At 39.8% G+C, this 17,872-nt stretch overlaps 1 protein-coding gene across 4 annotated transcripts in view; it reads left to right on the top strand.

Moving 5' to 3' along the window:
- Positions 1–17,872, top strand: part of SYNDIG1 (synapse differentiation inducing 1) — a 174,098-nt gene that overhangs the window by 66,985 nt on the left and 89,241 nt on the right. For all 4 annotated transcript variants that reach the window (XM_013057044.2, XM_004754088.3, XM_004754089.3 and 1 more), the window contains exon 2: positions 9,865–10,424. In XM_013057044.2, the coding sequence (XP_012912498.1) occupies positions 9,945–10,424 (480 nt within the window). In that variant the 5' untranslated portion in view covers positions 9,865–9,944. The remainder of the gene's footprint in view (positions 1–9,864; positions 10,425–17,872) is intronic.

The following is a 17,872-nucleotide window of genomic DNA, read 5'->3' on the forward strand; positions in this document are numbered from 1 at the left end:
AACTCGGTTTATTGGCAAAAGAAGCACCAAGAATCAAACACCAAGTAAACAAGCAAACAAACAAATGAAAACAACAAAATGGGTGGGGGGACCAAGAGCTCTACCCTGAGCTGTGCTCCCAATTCTTGTGCCCCACCTCCCCTTCCTCATGATCGTCGATTTTGGCTGTTTTCTCTTTCTGGGTGAGTCCTCTGTCTGACAGGCTATTCACAAATATTTTCCCATGGATTATTCCATGGAAATCCTTGCCTCTGACCAGAGTAGTGAGCGATAGGAGTTGGGGCCAGCTTTGTCGCCTTCACTTCCTCTGGGCGAGCCCCACTCTGCCTCCAAACCAGTGAATGAGCTGCGGTTAGTACTTATCTTGTCATCCACAGAGACACTGCTGCCTTGTGTCTTGGGAGACGGACGGACAGCCCAGGGACCCAGGTCAGTGCTCCTGGGTCATGGGGGCTGTGCAGTGAGCACTCTGCCCCTCCAGAGCTCTCGCAGGGCTTCTGGGAGATGGCCCCAGGACACAGCCATCTCAGTGTTTGAAACCCTGTATTTGTAAACCTAGCTGAACACCATCTTCTGAAAAATGGAAAACCACTCATAGCTGGGAGAACAGTCGTATTTGTACCTGTGATGGATGAGTAAGAGCACACCTGTGGTCGTCAGACACACTTACACAGAAACCCCTCAGTTAAAGAGGAAGGACTCATGAGGAACCTGGGTGGCTCAGTTGGTTAGACATCTACCTTTGGCTCGGGTCATGATCCCGAAGTCCTGGGATAGGATTGAGCCCTGCTTTGGTCTCTCTGCTCAGGGGGGAGTCTGTTTCTCTCTCTCCCTCTGTGCTCTCTCTCTCTCTCTCTCTATCAAATAAATAAATACAATCTTAAAAAAAATAAATATATCAGAAGGACTCACAAAGAGAAGTGACTGCTTTCCGGCAGGGCCTTTGGGACCCTCATGGAGGTCTCATCATCTGCTGTGGCAGCAGCAGACCAGGATTTGGTGGCTAGGCCTTTTCTGAACACTGATGTCACTACTCACACTACCTCTTCATGATCAGTTTGCCAAAAGGATGAAATACACAAACCCCAGGAATCCTAATCAGTGCTCTCTTGACTCATGGCACCCTAAAGTCTCCTGCAGAGCATTGGTCCCTCCCCATTGTGCTGAGGCCAACTGAATATGCACAGAGCCAGACCCCCAGTGCTGGCAGTGCTTTCTCAAGTACCCATTTCCCACGCTGTCCATAGACCCAGCTGCCTCCATATTCCTCATATTCCACTCGAGGACATTTCTTCCACAGGCCCCATTGCCAAAGTAGAGTTTATTTATGCATTGACATTCAAGATCCTCCTAATGAAGCCTCTCCTCTCTCCCCTCCACTTTCAACTTCTCTGCTAGCTTCCCTCCTGCCACAATTGTCCCAACACTACCTGCATGCATCCCTGTCCCTTTGCCTGGTCTCATGCTCTTCCCTCTGCCTATAGCATCTGTCTTATACATCATCACCTGATATTTTAAAAACTCTTTATTATGGAAAGTTTCAAACCCACACGAAAGTAGAAAGAAGTGGACAATGGATGGAGACCATGTACCCATCAACCAACTTCACTGATGATGAGCCTGTGGCCAATCTTGTTTTCTCTGTATGCTACCCACTCCTCCTCCTAAAACAGATGGTTTTCAAACAAATCCCAGACATCACATCATTTATTAAATCTGTGAATATTTCAGTATGAATCTCTGAAAGTAGGAAGTTCTTCCTTTTTCAGGTACCTCTTTTGTAGTACTCATCATATACCTTCAAAAATCAACAATGCCTAAAAAAAAATTACAGGAAAATTTTAGTGTCATCAACTAGCTAGCCCGTGTTCTCATTTCTCCAATGTCTAATATAGAAATGTATGCAAATGCATGTATAAATGTAGACTCTTATGTCTGAATATGTTTGTAGAAGTATATGGATGTGTTTGTGTATATACAGAGACATGTACATACACACGTACATACAAAAACATGTCAGTTCATTTGTTTGATTAGATTGAAATAAGATTAAATGTAATGAAATAAGATTAACATGTAAGTTAGGAGGTGCCTGGGTGGCTAGGTCAGTTAAGCATCTGCCTTAGGCTTAGGTCATGATCTCAGGATCCTGGGATCCAGACCTGTGTTAGGCTCTCTGCTCAGCAGGAAGCCTGCTTCTCCTTCTCCCTCTGCCTGCCGCCCTGCCTAATTGTGCTCTCTGTCTCTGTGTCAAATAAACAAATAAAATCTTTAACACACACACACACACACACACACACACACACAATTAGTTGCTATGTCTTCTAAGTCTTTTTAAAATACAGAATCTTTATTGTGTTTTCTCTCTCTCTCATTCTTCCTATAGAGTTGTCCACATTCTGGATTTTACTGATTGCATACAACTGTGATATCATTTGATATGGTCTCCTGTCCTCTGAATTTCCTATAGTAGGTAGCTAGATATAGAGATTCAATTAAAATAAGGCTGTGTTTTGCTTCATTTTGCTTTGTTTGGCATGAAGACTTTTGTGGGTGTTGACACAAAATGAACAATCATTTTTAAAAATTTTAAAGAGACAGTTAAGGAAATTTATTGAAACTCAAGTGAGAACAGCTGCCTGGAATATACAATCTTCACAAAGAAGAAAGTGATCCAGGGAAGGAACATTTGGTGCATGGCTATCTATGATTCTTTTGTTTTTTTTTTTAATATAAATATAAATGATAATTACAAATTATCATTACAAAGGACACACCAGAAAATTATTGACTTTATCTTGTGTCTTTATTATGTGCAAGGCCATGGGACTCTAATCTTACAGGAACCAGGAAAGGTTTTTTTTTTTTGTTTTTCTTATCTCTGTGTTTGGAATACTCCTTTTTAGTTATTTTTCTAATGAAGCAGATGTACAACGTATGCTGAGGGCAGAAACAGAGCTTTCAGGTTTTGCCAAGTCGTTTTGACCTTGGTAAATGTTAAAGTATGGCTTCCCTGGGAGCCCAGGAGCAGGGCCCACAGGCATTAAAAGCTGAGAATTTCCTTTATCATGGGTGCTGGCATGTGTTGTCATCAGAAATCCTGTAATGTCTATTGTCTTTATTTTTGCCCTGCTAGCAGCCATCAGCAACTACCAGCCCTTATATAACACCTGTCTAATTATCTGAGTGTAGTTTATATTCATTTAGATTCCATAGGAAGATCTGTGAATGGCATTTCTCTAGTTCTTTGTGTTGGCTTCCCTATACTTGGAGGTCAGTGTGACTGGGTATAAAACCCTGAACTTATGCTTTAGTGAGCATTCATTGCCTCGCTCTACTGGCTTCTGTGATTAAGCATTTTTATTCACAAGTTTAGTGATAATCTGGTTTTCTTACTCTTTTTAGTGACTCAGGTAATTCCGTTTTGTTTTTGTTTTTGTTTTTTTTTAATTCCCAGAAAACCAAAGGTGTTTTTTTGTTTGTTTTCCTTTAAAGTTATGTAGACTTACTATAATTTATATTGGATTTAGTTATTCTGGGTTACTTTTCCCAGGTACTCAGTGTACCCCTTTAGTATTAATTACAGGAAAATTTTCTTAAATCATAGTTTTAACATTTGTTCTTTTCCATTGTTTGTTTGCTTTTCTAAAGTCTCCTTTTGTTTTGTCTCTTTTCTATATGCCTTATTTTCCTTCAGAATGTTTTCAGCACTCCCAATGCACAAAGGGAAATGTGCATCTTTAGTGTCACAGTTGAATTTGCTTTGGAACCTCTGCTCCCCCAAGATGCATACTATGTGCATTACCTGAGGACCCTTCCCTTGCCCTGTCCATGATGGAGCTGTCCCCACCCTAAGCCAAACAACCTTCCCTTTACTTCTACAATACAATTGGTCTGCTCTAGAATTTCATATAAGTTGAAGTATTCATGCTTTTCAAATTTAATACGTTAAATCACAACATTACATGTTATGTTTCTTTTAAGGTGTGACCCACTGTGCTTTTCCACTCCTGTGTCCCTTCTGGTTTAGCCTTGACTTGTGAAATTACTTTCTTTCAAATTATTTCCCAGGTTCTGTTCACATCTCTTTCTATTCTCAAAGTACATTGCTTCTGAATTTTCCCCAGTTCTGATAAATATTGTTTGCTCATAATATCTATCATTTTCTTAATTGCTTTTAGCTTAGTTTGAAATAACTGCTATTACAGTGGTTTATGTCATTGCTTATCTTTTCATTGATTTGACCTTTACTATTAGAAACTCATCTTTCTATCTCCCATAAAAACCTAACATGGTGTCTTAAAATAATAAATTTTATACACACACACGCACACCACACACACGCACACCACACACACACACACACACACACACACACACTTTTTTTCTGTTAAACTGAAACCTAACATTTTATGATCGGTGTGAGATTTTTTTTTTTCACTACCTTGTGGAAAGCTCTGTCGAATTTCATAAAATCCAAGACTCCTGGGCGAGAGGTACAAATCATGGAGCTGAAAGGGACCTTAAAGTTTCTCTTGCTTAACTACTTTATTAACAATTCCACTTTCATAAGCAAATTGCCCAAGATTACACAAACACTTAGTATTAAAGCTGTGACTAAATCCCTGGTTTCCTGGCTCTTGGAATAGTTTTCTTTGTATCATGACAGTTCCAAAGTAAGGAAAACTTGTTTCCATATGATATGAAATTTGCACAGATGTTGTATACCTATTTTCGTTTTATTTTTTTTTCTTTTTCACAATCTCTATCGGTTCTCTCTCTCTCTTTTTCAATTCACTGAAAGTATTTACTTGAGCCATAAAATTTATCTCTTGGAAGCCCATGAACTTTGAAACATCAGATGTGATATTCTGATCCTAAGTAGAAAGGATCGTAATGGCTTGGGTTACTTAGATTCATCATTTTCTTTTCTTTTTTTTTTAATTTTACTTATTTGTTTGCTTGTTTGTTTGTTTCAGAGATAGAATTGAGTGATTCATCAGTTGCATTTAACACCCAGTGCTTATTACATCAAGTGCCCTCCTCAATGCCTATAACTCAGTTATCCCTCCTCGCCCCACTCTCTCCAATGACTATCAGTTTGTTTCCTATAGTCCAGCATCTCTTATAGTTTGCCACCCTCTCAGTGTTCGTCTTACTTTATTTTTCTTTCACTTACCCTATGTTCATCTGTTTTGTTTCTTAAATTCCACATATGAGTGAAGTCATATGGTATTTCTATTTCTCTGACCAATTTATTTCAATTAGCATAATATCGTCTAGTTTCACCCACAGCATTGCAAATAGCAAGCTTTCATCATTCCTGATTGCTGAGTAATATCCCATTGTGTATATACCACAACTTCTTTATCCATTCATCTGTCAATGGACACCTGGACTTTTTCCATACTTTGGCTATTTTGGACAATGCTGCCATAAACATTGGGATGTGGGATGCCTGGGTGGCTCAGTTGGTTGGACGACTGCCTTCGGCTCAGGTCATGCTCCCAGAGTCCTGGGATCAAGTCCCTCATCGGGCTCCCAGCTCCACGGGGAGTCTGCTTCTCTCTCTGACCTTTTCCTCGCTCATGTTCTCTCTCACTGTCTCTCTCTCAAATAAATAAATAAAATCTTTAAAAAAAAAAACATTGGGATGCATGTGTCCCCTTGAATCACTGTTTGTATCTTTTGGATAAATACCCAGTAATGCAATTATTGGATCGCATCATTTTCTTATCTGTCTGGTATTCATCTAAACTTGTGAACAGGAGGGTTCTTCAAACACTGTTACAGATAACAAGAACTAGGGAAGGAGGAGTAACTGGGGATCACAGGCAGACATATGGAGCTGCCCCCTCACCCCACTCTCCCACCCCCACCTACCAGCAGCTGTAAGAGGAGAAGATGCAGCATAACTGACTGGTGTGATGACTTCCAACTGGCTTCCAGTGCTGGATGCATAGAAATAGCCTCCAAGACTTCACACAGAGAATGAAGTTGGGGGATTGGCCATTGATGCACTCCAGAAAGAGTTTTGTCAACAGGAGGCAGCATGCAAGATGTAGTCAAGGCTATTTAAGCAGATCAAGGGTCAAATAAGAGACAGCCACTGGTTCTGAATATCATGGACTGAGAAAAAAATATATAAAATAAGCAAAGTATTATTTGTTATACAATATAACAAGTGATATTATATAAACCTATATGTATTGTAAGGAGCCTGGGAAGAACAGCACAGTCACTGGATTAGGACTCCAGAAAGCAGTGAGGAGGAGGTTGGTGGGTTACCCCAACGAGTAGCAACATTTTCCCTCCTTGTTATCTCTGAGCTGCTAAACTCCCGCTGGTGGAAACCTGCTCTCAGGGAGGATGGGGTAGAAGTGAACACAGAGGAAATGAGCTAATAGGAATTATCAAGTGAAATACAATATATATAATAAGCTGGTCTGTGTTTAAAGACATAGTGAAGGATGCTGCAAGTGATAAAGATAAGATTTCACTGATTTCAGCTTCTTTCATCCCGAAGTAATTATAACGTATGATGCTCATAGTTGGAAAAAAAGAAAAAAACAAAACAAAAGAATCATAGATAGCCATGCACCAAAAGAGGAAGTGAATTTAAGTGTGTTCGATATATTTATTTGAAGACTTTTTTAAAAAGAGAGTAAATTATCCTATGTACAATGGAGCCAACTAGTGCAACAGGCCAAAACTTGCACTATATACAATGAAACAACAAAAAAAAGCCTCAACCTTATGTTCAGAATTATCATTTTCTGTGGTGCAGATTCTGATTCAGTGCTCCCAGGTGTATTGACGAGTCCACCTTTCTAACAAACTTCTAGGTGGTGCTGATGCTGCCAGGTCTCGGCTGGTACTTGAGGTATCAAACTGTGGACAGCACCTCAGAGACCTAAGCTGTGCCTACAAGATGCTGTAACATCAGATTCACATTTGCATCTTGTGCAGCTCAAGGAGATTACTAAGTGGGGATTATTCTAATTACATAACACTTGAACAGTACTCAACTGTTCATTGAGTACTTACTGCATACCAGGTGCTAGAGAGGGAAAAGGTAATACTGGTTCTTTAGTCTCAAGGAGCTCTGGGAGAAGAGCAGGGCCTAGGGCTGGAGGAGGATGTTTGCATTAGCAGCTGTCATGTTTGTGAGAAGGAGGCAATAGGAGCCATAACAGAAACTGATACCGCGGCTGAGAACACACCAGAAATGGGAGAGGTCCTTCTAGCTGGGCAAGAACATGCAACTCTATTGAAGATGTGGAGTTGGAACGGATGCATCCACATCTCTTTTGTAAGATACTTAAAACAGATTTGAGGAGAAGGAGCTAAGTCTGAGGAACCAAATTACACTTCAAGAAGATTATTCTAAGCTTTGTAGTACATCTGGCAATCACAAACCCTACAAGGGGTCCGATTTTGAGTGGCTTCTCTGTAGAAGGACAAGATTAGAGAGTTTGAGGGTTTGGATCAGAAGCACCTCAATGAACATATTGTGCTAGCTTGGAAGATGATCAATCCCAGAGATGATGCTGACACATGTTGTGCCTTGCATGTTGCCAGTACTCAAAAGATCTTGTCTAAATAGTTTAATTAATGTTTTTAGCTCTCAGACTGTAAATTTGTCTCCAGAGCTAAGTATTTCTCAGTAGCACATTAGCAGATGTGACAGTGTGTTTTTTGACCTCTCTTAAATCTGACACAGTGTCACATAAATAATACCCACCATCTCTCCGTGCATATGCTGTAGCTTGACTAGTCATTTGTCAAGTCTACTAAAATGTTATTTTCCAGTTAGTCACAAAGGTGCCTTCTCTCTCTCGGCCAGTCTGAAATTTTAAATTCTTGTAGCTACCACCAATAAAGCAATTATGGTATCAGAAAATTCCAAGATCTAATAAAAAGCTAGAGTACTCAAAGTCCCTAAGATGGAAAAGTTTTCATAATAGCTACTAACTCGCAAAGAGGAAATTATTGAGAAAATTCATTCTTTTTGTTGTTGGGAAATGTCTAAGCATTTATAAATCTTAAGAAAATGTCCTTACATCATCATTATTTTTTCTTACAGGAAATTACTCAAGTGCTTTTAAATTATTTTATTTATTATTTTATTTAAATTATTTTATTTAAAATTTTTAAAGTATTTTTTATTTCTTTTTTAACTGTAGTTGACATACCATCTTAGTTTTATGTGTATAACATAGTAATTCAACAAATCTATGAATTACTCAGTGCTTGCCATGATGAGTGTAGTCACCACCTGTCACCATACAACATTATTACTTTACTTTTCATCCCCATGACTTATGTATTTTATAACTAGAGAATTGTACCTCCTAATCCCAGGTCCATCCATGTTGTTGTAAATGGCAAGATCTCATTCTCTTTTATGTCTGAGAAATATTCCATTATATATGTGTGTATGTATATACGTGTGTATACACATGTGTGCGCGCGTGCACACACACACACACACTACGTCTTTATCCACTCTTATTGATGAACGTCTTGGGTTGCTTCTATTATTGGCTATTGTAAATAATGCTGCAATAAACATAGGGATGCATATATATTTTCAAATTAGTGTTTTCATTTTCTTTGGGTAAATACCCAGTAGTATTTGGTATTTTGATCATATGGTATTTTTATCTTTAATTTTTTGAGGAAGCACCATTCTGTTTTCCATAGTGGCTGCACCAATTTACATTCCCACCAAAAGTGCATGAGGGTTCCCTTTTTCCACATCTTCGCCAATACTTATTATTACTTGTCCTTTTGATACTAGCTATTCTGACTGGTATGAGGTCACCATGATTCTGATTTTCATTTCACTGATAATGAGTGATGTTGATCATCTTTCATATGACTGTTTGCCATAGGTATGTCTTCTTTGGAAAAATGTCTATTTAGGTCCTCTGCCCATTTTTAATTAATTTTTTTTTATTTGGTTTGGTTTGGTTTGATGTTGAGTTGTGTAAGTTCTTCATATATTTTGGAATTAACCTCTTATCAGTTACATATTTTTATCAGATACATCATTTGCAAATATTTTTTTGTCTTTTTATTTGTTGAGGGTTTTCTTTGCTGTGCAAGGAAATGCATTATCTCCAAAATCTTAATCTTTGGTATCTTTTTCTTTCTCCTCCTCCTTTTCTTTCTTTTTTTCTTTTTTTTCTTTCTTTCTTTCTTTTATTTCTTTTTTCCTTCTTTCTTCTTTCTTTTTTTGGAACATTTTGTTTGTTTGTTTTTGGAACATTCAATATGCTAGGAAAGAATGTTATCTAGAGAGAAATAATTTAGAGGGGTTTTTAATTGTATCCCATATATGTAGATGTTTCTCTAAGTTGAGTACCATTAAGGCAGGGAACTTCTAGTTCAATTCTGCAACTGTGTTGGAAGTCCAGTAGGCACGTGTGAGCATTGAGCTAGTGCTAATACATACGTTAGAATGTACACGTGAGTGTTTCCTTAGTTGGAGAATTTTGTCTTGTCATTTATCTTCTAAATCTGTGTGGGACATTTATTTAAACCTGTTCTTCCTTGGTTGTATGTTTTCTAGTGGTTCCAATTTCTGCAGAGCCTCCTTTATTTGGAATCAAAGACTTTATAGGGATGTGAGTAGTCAATTTCTGGCTTTATCTGACTAGTTGTCCTGATAGAGCCTTTTAAAAATTGGTAGCATAGGTAGGATTAGACTATTGTCTAACTGGATCCCCACCCCCACCCCCCAGCTCCTGTGCATATCAGCTGACTAGTGCAAGCTGAAACAGAAAGGTTGCAGGTGATTAGCTTGTTTTCAGATGCGATTTTTTTTTTTAATCTCATCTCTGTTTTCTCTTCTTCCAGGAGAAATGGGTCCCATGAGGCAAGTGTGACCCTGGAGTGCAGACTGCCAGCCTGACGCCCAGTCAGGGAGGGAGAGCATCATGGATGGCATAATTGAACAGAAGAGTATGCTGGTACATAGTAAAATCAGTGATGCTGGCAAGAGGAATGGCTTAATTAACACAAGAAACTTCATGGCCGAGAGCAGAGATGGCCTGGTGTCTGTTTACCCAGCACCACAGTACCAGAGCTGTCGGGTAGTGGGTAACACAGTTCCAGCCAGCCTGGATAACAGCAGGAATGAGCCGGTCCAGCAACTGCTGGACCCCAACACACTTCAACAGTCTGTGGAGTCCCATTTCCGACCCAACATTATCCTCTACTCAGAGGGCGTGCTGCGCTCTTGGGGGGATGGCGTGGCTGCCGACTGTTGCGAGACCACCTTCATTGAGGACCGGTCACCCACCAAAGAGAGTCTGGAGTACCCTGATGGGAAGTTCATCGACCTCTCGGCTGATGACATCAAGATCCACACCCTCTCATATGATGTGGAGGAGGAGGAGGAATTCCAGGAGCTAGAGGTCAGAGGATGTGTTTATCATGAGCCTTTGGGAACGGGACATAGAGATTGGGTGGGGACTTATGAGTGCCTGGCAAAAGTTAGGGATTGCAATGAATGTGCAGAAATGCAGAGAAATTGAAGCACTATTAAATATTAATTGAAGATGAAGTGGAGAAAGACTAGTAGGAGCTTCAGCAGAGATGCTGGTAGAGATGACCCAAGGGAATAGCTATGAGGATGGAGCTACTAGTAAACTAAAGTGTTGCCAGCACCAGAAGTCAGCTGGGGATTCCTCCTAATGGCTCCCACTTGGGGTCATTGACAAAGGTGATCAAGGTGAGAGGACCTAGTACATGGTCCTAGTGCCACATGAAGCTGGAAAGTCATGTGTAGGGACAATTTAAGAAGATTTTTTGCTGTCACAAACAGTTTCTTTAATTTGGCATTCCAGAGTTCCTACTAAGGGAAACTTGGTATAGCTAAGCCTGCTGGTAGAAACAGTAGGAATGCTGGCCTAAAGGGTAGATGAGTTGAGTTGTTACAAGAGTCACTGCTTCAGTAGACTGGAGGCAGGTAAGGGCATTTGGGTTACATGCTTTGAAACATGTTATGTTGGGCATGGTATAACACAACACAGCAGCCAAGGAAACCAGAAGCATTGGGCCTGGAGGTGAAATGAGAACCATAATTAACTGGAAGGAGATGGTTTTAATCAGAAAGGAAATTCAGAAATGGGAAATGTTTTGTAGTGATTCTTATAAATGGAGCCTATGAAAACCAGCCTGGGAGGGAGTCCAGAGAAGTCAAGTTGTAGGAGAGGCCATCAGAGGAGACCTTTATACCCTCTGGGGACACTTGTTAAGGGGAATAGGATGGGGTTGGCTCTGGCAATGCTGAAGTTTTTAGAAAGCTGCAAGAAGTACTTTGGCTTCCATTCCCAAGCCTTTTTCACATGTCCATTTGTTTTCAAGGCCTGAGGGCATTGCTAAATGCAAAAGTATGAATGTCGCTTGGCCTGCATGAAGTTCAGGAAACAAATACACAAAAAAGCAATTTTCACAAAATACAGGAGTTATGATGGTAGAGTACCAATCCTGCTCTGAGAGCATCAAAAGAGAGAGGAAATGAGACTCCCAAGTATAATGTGGAGGGTCAGGAGTCATTACAGAAGAAGCAACCCCGCATTACATCTTGAAAAGAACCAGAGCAAAATGGCTTATGGGGAGTGGTGGTGGGAGAACTCTGATCCAAGGGGATATCATGAGCAGAAAAAACACAGAGGCATCCAACCTAGGTCTGCAGGGGACTGTAACTGTTTACAATAGTTAAGACCTGTGGATCATGGTAAAGCTGGGGAGACAGGACCATACCAGCCTTGTGAGAGAGGCTGGAATTTAGGCAAGATCACAAACCTAGATGCCTACAAAAGTAAGGACAGGTAACAGCATCAAGAAGGAGCCCTATATTGAGGAGAATGGCCTGAAACTTGAGAGTCCAGGCTCACTGTCAGCTATAGGAGTACTGCTTGCTGCATTTCATAGACCACACTGCTAGGCACCCCAGTGGGCATCAAGGGTGGGGTAATCCCTGAGGGTTTTCAGACAGGAGGGCTGGGGTCAAATTGAGTTTTCAGAAGCTGCTGTTGCTACAGAGTGGAACAGAGTGGGGAGATAGAGAGGAGAGGGGAGGGGTATGGGGCTAAGACCAGACTGGATTTACAGAGCGTATTGGGACTTGTTCTAAGAGATGGTGAGAGAATCAGGACAGTACTAGAAGTGAAGAAGAAGTGAAGTTTGCCATTGTTCAGCCACAATGGGAAAGAAGGTGTCAGGTCTGTCCTGTGCATAGATGTCCCTAAGCTTTCAAATGGTCAAGCTGGCCATCAGAAGATTTTCAGCTTTGTTAGAAATATTTGGAAAATAATAAATAATACTAAAAATGTAAAAGAAATCTGTGAATGTTTCCATCATCACTTTGTCACTTGTGTGAGCTGCATTCCTCCCTCCCCCTCCTTATATCCATCAACTTAAAGTCCATATCCTTGAATAACTACATTCCACCAGGGTAGGTGAGGATGAACAGGTGAGTAACTTATCTTCTTAGTCCTTAGTTTACTTCTGTTCTGAGACTTCATAATGAACTACACTAAAAGGAATTGTATTCCTCTTTCTTTAAGACTAGCATGGGCTTCAGATTGAGCTTGCACATAAACACAGCCATTATTAAGTACAAATAGTTATTTCATGATATGTCTCAAATCACATTTTTGGCAATTACTGAGTCCATTTTTTGGCAACAATTTTCAGACAATGACCTTGACCAGTAAATATGGCCTTCAGAACTCTGCAGAGGACCAGAACACACTTAGAGACAATCTTTTAAATTAAATGCTAGGAGGTTGGTGGCTGGTGCAACAGGCTTTCCTACCTGGTCAGTCTAAGAGTTTGACAGGTAATACAGGTTTCTGGGGAAATGAGCTCTCCCACCCAGTCTGTTTCCCTGTCCTGGCAACAGTAGTGATAGCCCATCAGAAACAGTTAACTTGGGATGCCTGGGTGGCTCAGTTGGTTAGGAGGCTGCCTTCGGCTCAGGTCATGATCCCAGCATCCTGGGATCGAGTCCTGAATCAGGCTCCTTGCTCAGCAGGGAGCCTGCTTCTCCCTCTGCCTCTGCTGCCACTCTGCCTGTCTGTGCTCACTCACTTTCTCTCTCTCTCTCTGGCAAATAAATAAATAAAATCTTAAAAAAAAAAAAAAAGAAACAGTTAACTTTAATGACACAGCAGCTGGACTCTTTACTCGTGATGTAGTTCTCATGAGTAAATGATGTAGTACTTACTGTGTATTAACATGTTTATAATCACTTCTGATACAATAAGGTGGAACATGCTGGCATTTATATCTTAGCCAGAAAGGGCACACCCAATGACATTGGTGGAATAAGTTGTTTAAAAGTTGGATTGCCTCATCAGAGACTTTCTGGTTGGCAAACCCAGACCAAGAAAAGGCTCCTTGCACAGGCTCTGAGGGGAAAGAATCAAGACTCAGTATGTCTCCTGTCATTCCTTCAGTGCTATTTAATATAGCCATGGAAATCCAAAGTGGTTGACTTGGTCCATGAGGAATTCTGTAAAAACAAGATATTTTTTCAGCAACGTTCTTATGGTGTAGCCATGGCAGTCTTTATTTAGGAAGAAAAACTAATGAGTAGCTAGAAGAGTCAGTGTGCATGCAGCCGCTGTTGTAAAGTTTACTGTTTTTTCCATTCCATGAAATAATAAAGGAACAAGTATCAGCATTTGCTGCATAACAAATACTATAAAGCCTAATGGCTTAATACATTTATTTAGGTCATGATTCTTGGGGTCAACAACTGGAATTGGTGTCAGCTGGATGGTTCTTGCTCTGCTAGTCTCACTCAGTTTCCCTCACTAGTCTGTAGGTAGCTGCAGCTCAGCTATGCAGCTGTACTAGAGACTGCTGTCTGGCCATTGACTGAGATGACAGAGGTGGATGGACCACATGTCTCTAATCATCCAGCAGGTCACTCCACCACATAGCAGTCATGCTAGAGATCCCAGGAGCAGCAAGAGAGAGTGAGTCCCTGCATATGAGGCCTTTCCGAGTTTTTGCTAGTGTTATGCATGCCATTGTCTTATTGCCCAAAGGAAGGTGCATGGCTAAGAACAAAGTCAGTATGGGAGGGACTTTTTAGGATGACAATATGTGAACAAATTGGATACTAATTATTGTAGTCTGTAGTCTACCACAGAGCAAAAACATTTGGCCTATTTGAGGTCTATTTTTTCTTTTTAAGATCATCTTACTGAACAGAGAGACAACAGCCATAGTTATTTTGTGACTTAAACAGAAAACACAGTAGATATTGATCTGAAGCCCTTCCCAGAAGACAGCACTACTTCAGAGAAAACAACAACAAAAAATAAGAATTCAACTTCTTCACTCAGTCTATAGCAAACTGATACTATTTCCAAAAAGCTGCAATTTTCAGAAAGCCATTGTGCTGATGAAGAGCAGTGGTCCTTGTCACTAGAGTTCCTGTGTACCAGACAACATGCCTCCTACCTTATCACGCTACCTAGAGAGGTTCATCCCAGACATTTATAATGAAGACATCCCTGATACAGAGGGTTGCTCACTTGATGCACATTTCTGCAAGAACATGTGGAGTTTTCAGTTAACCCTCAAGGTTTTACTAGTGTGAGTAGGTTGGGTAACTAATGTCAAGAATCATAAAGGAAAGGCCTCAGAAACTGAAATTTGTCCTGCTCTATCCAAGAGATGTTGAATTGCTGGGGCTCTGAATCAGATCAGGGGAACTCAGGGGGTCTCTGAGGGATCATGGGAGTGCAGAGGTAGGTCCTCTGCATAGGGTGCCCATTGCACTCAGTGTGACCAGACAGGCCTCCCCAGGAGGGACCATCTAGCCACTCTGGGTGCATGATTTGGGGCTTGGTATTCCAAAACCCAGGGCTGCCTCCCTGGTGTTTGTCTACTGCTTCATCTAGTGTCCAGGCCACTGCTAAAACTGCAGGTTTCAAGAACACCAACAGCAGGAAACCACTTCTTTTCACACAGATAAACTCAAACAGTGATTTCAGGCTCGGGTAATAAAGCAGTTCTATGAAATGGAAAATTTGAGTTTAAAGCTATGAAATAAAGTAGGTGGAGTTCATGGCTAGAGAGACCTAAGCTGCTGTTAGAGATACTTATCCAATGTTTAAAGGCCAATTATTACCCTTATATTTGTAATATTGCAACCCCTTCAGGATCCTAGAGCACATGGAATATCATCACTTAGAAACAGTGTCCAAGGTGGTGGGAGGAGCTGTTTCTTCACCACGGGAAGGAAAGGGAAGTTAGGACCCACTGAAGGAGTAGCAGTCTGTGCCAAGCCCTTCATGACCCCGCTGTCAGGTAACCCCCTGACAGCACTGGGCCACAGGTACTGGTCCTGTCTCACCTTGTGCACAAGGGCACTGAAACTTGGGAAGTGTCCAAGGTCACGCAGCTGGCTCTGCTGACAGCTCTTAGAACTGAGACATGCTGATTTCAGACTCTTGCGGCCTAATGGCGATGCTGTCCTCCTATTTTGGGGGCGGGGGGGGATATACATGTTACTGTAAACTGCTGTTTCAGAGGCCACAGGTTAAAGAACAAGAAGGTAGGGCTGGGGCGGTCAAAGACCACTTCCTCATTGCCATGAGCCTGCAGCTGGGTCTTCCCAATACCAGGAGTCTGCCTCCTATTACAAATTTGAAGCCTGTCAGGAAAGGCAGAATTTCACAACTGTGATATAGCCCTGACATGTGCCCCTTTCATAAATGTGAGTAAAGAGGAGGGATTCAACAAACACTTGAAGAAAATTCAAAACGTGAATGAAATAAAACAACAACAATAGAAATGTTGACCCGGAGGAAACAAATAATTCAGAAAATAATTGACAATATTATAGAAAATATTTTTAGTCTCCCTTGAGAGATTTGGGACAGGGGGATTTGGGGTTTGATTTTCTTTGTTTGCTTCATTGCACTGGCTAGAAACAGATAGGATGTAGAAGGAAAATGGTGAGCAGGAGGCATCCTTACCTTGCCCCTGATCTTAGGTAAGCACTCAGACTTTCCTGATGAAGGATAATGTTGTCCATGCTCTTAATCAGGAGTAGGAAATTCCCTTCCATCACAACTTCCTTGAACAATTTGGAATTTCTAAAATAAAAAATAGTCGTTTAATTTTGACAAATGCTTTTTCTCTCTTTACATTATCATGTGTGGGGTTTTTTTTTTTTTGACCTTTATTCTATTAATATGATCTCTTACATTAACTGATTTTCAAATATTAAAGTCTCCTTACTTTGGGGGATAAATCTCCCTTGGTCATGATATATACTCTACTTTAAATATTGCTGGATTTGATTTACTAATAATTTGTTAAGAATTTTTATGTTTTTGTCCATGAGTGATATTAGTCTGTGGTTCTTTTCTTGTAATATCTCTTCCTAGCCTTGGTATCAGGGCCTTAAAGGAAGAGTATCAGCCTTATAGAAAGAGTTAGAAAGGGTTCCCTTTTCTTTTGTCTGAAATATTCTGCATAGTATGGTTTTTGGTTTTGTTTTTAACATTTATTAGACGTCATAAATGAAGACATCTGGTCTTGGCTGTTCTTCGTAGGAAGAGTTTTGATTACAGATCTGATCTGATTTTTTTATTGTTTTAAATCTATTGTATTAAAGAAAATCTTAAGATTTTCCTTTCTTCTTGACTCAAGTTTATTAATTTGTGTCATTCTAGGGATTTTTCCATTTTACCCAAAATGTTTCCTTTGGGTTAAAATTGTCTTTTTTTTTTTTTTTAGTGTCTTTACATGAGGCTTAGTTACTGATTTGAGTTTTTTTCCCTTCATAATATATATTTTTAAGCTATAACTTTCCCTCAAACACTGTCCTGATTACGAATTTTGATATGTTGTTTTCATTTCTTAATATTTTTATATTTTATATTTTAAATATTTTTAAATATTTTCTAATATCCATTGTGATTTCTTATTTTACTAATGAGTTATTTATAAAAGTATTGTTTGATTTTTAAAATATTCTTAAGTGTCCCAATGTTTTTTATTATTTATTCACTTTATTTCATGTGGTTGAAGAACATAGTTTGTATAATTTCTCTCTTAAATTTATTGAGATTTGATATGGGACCTAGCATATAATATGTTCTGGGAAATGTGCCATGTGCCCTTGTGAGAGAATGTGTATTTTGTCATTGTGTAAAGTATTCTATAAATGTTTGTTAGGTCAAGTTAGCTGATGGTGCTGTTCATGTCTTTTGTCCTTGCTGTTTATCTGCCTAACTAATCCATTGATTTTGTCAGTGTGTGCTTTATGTATTCTGGGGCTCCATTGGTAGGTTCATGCACATTTATTATTTTTTAAAGAGTTATTATTTTATTTTAGAAAGGTAAAGAAAGAGACAGCAGGAGGAAAGGCAGAGGGAGAGAATCTTCAAGCAGATTCCCTGCTGAGTGCAGAGCCCAATATGGGACTGAATCTCATGATCCATGAGGTCACGACCACAGCTGAAACAAGAGTCAGGTGCCTAACTGACTGATTCCCCCAGGTGTCCCTCTTATTATTATTATATCTTGCTTAAATATTGACCATTTTAGTATCATAAAATGTTCCTCTTTATGTCTAATAATATTTCTTGTCTTCAGGTCTATTTTGTGTGTTATTAATATAGCCAACCCCACTTCCTTATTATTACTGTTTGCATGATACATCTTTTTCCATCTCTTTGATTAGAATTTCTTTTTGTCTCAGAATTTAAAGTATATCTCTTATAGGAAACATATAGTTTATCTTGTTTTCCTTCTTTTTTTCCTTTTTTTTAAATTGTCTTCCAGCCTATCATTTGATTGGACTATTTAGTCCATTTGCACGAAATGT

Source organism: Mustela putorius, unplaced genomic scaffold (genome assembly GCF_011764305.1).
Source record: "Mustela putorius furo isolate JIRA1106 unplaced genomic scaffold, ASM1176430v1.1 tig00000253_pilon_pilon_pilon, whole genome shotgun sequence".
In the NCBI taxonomy this organism is placed as follows: domain Eukaryota; kingdom Metazoa; phylum Chordata; class Mammalia; order Carnivora; family Mustelidae; genus Mustela; species Mustela putorius.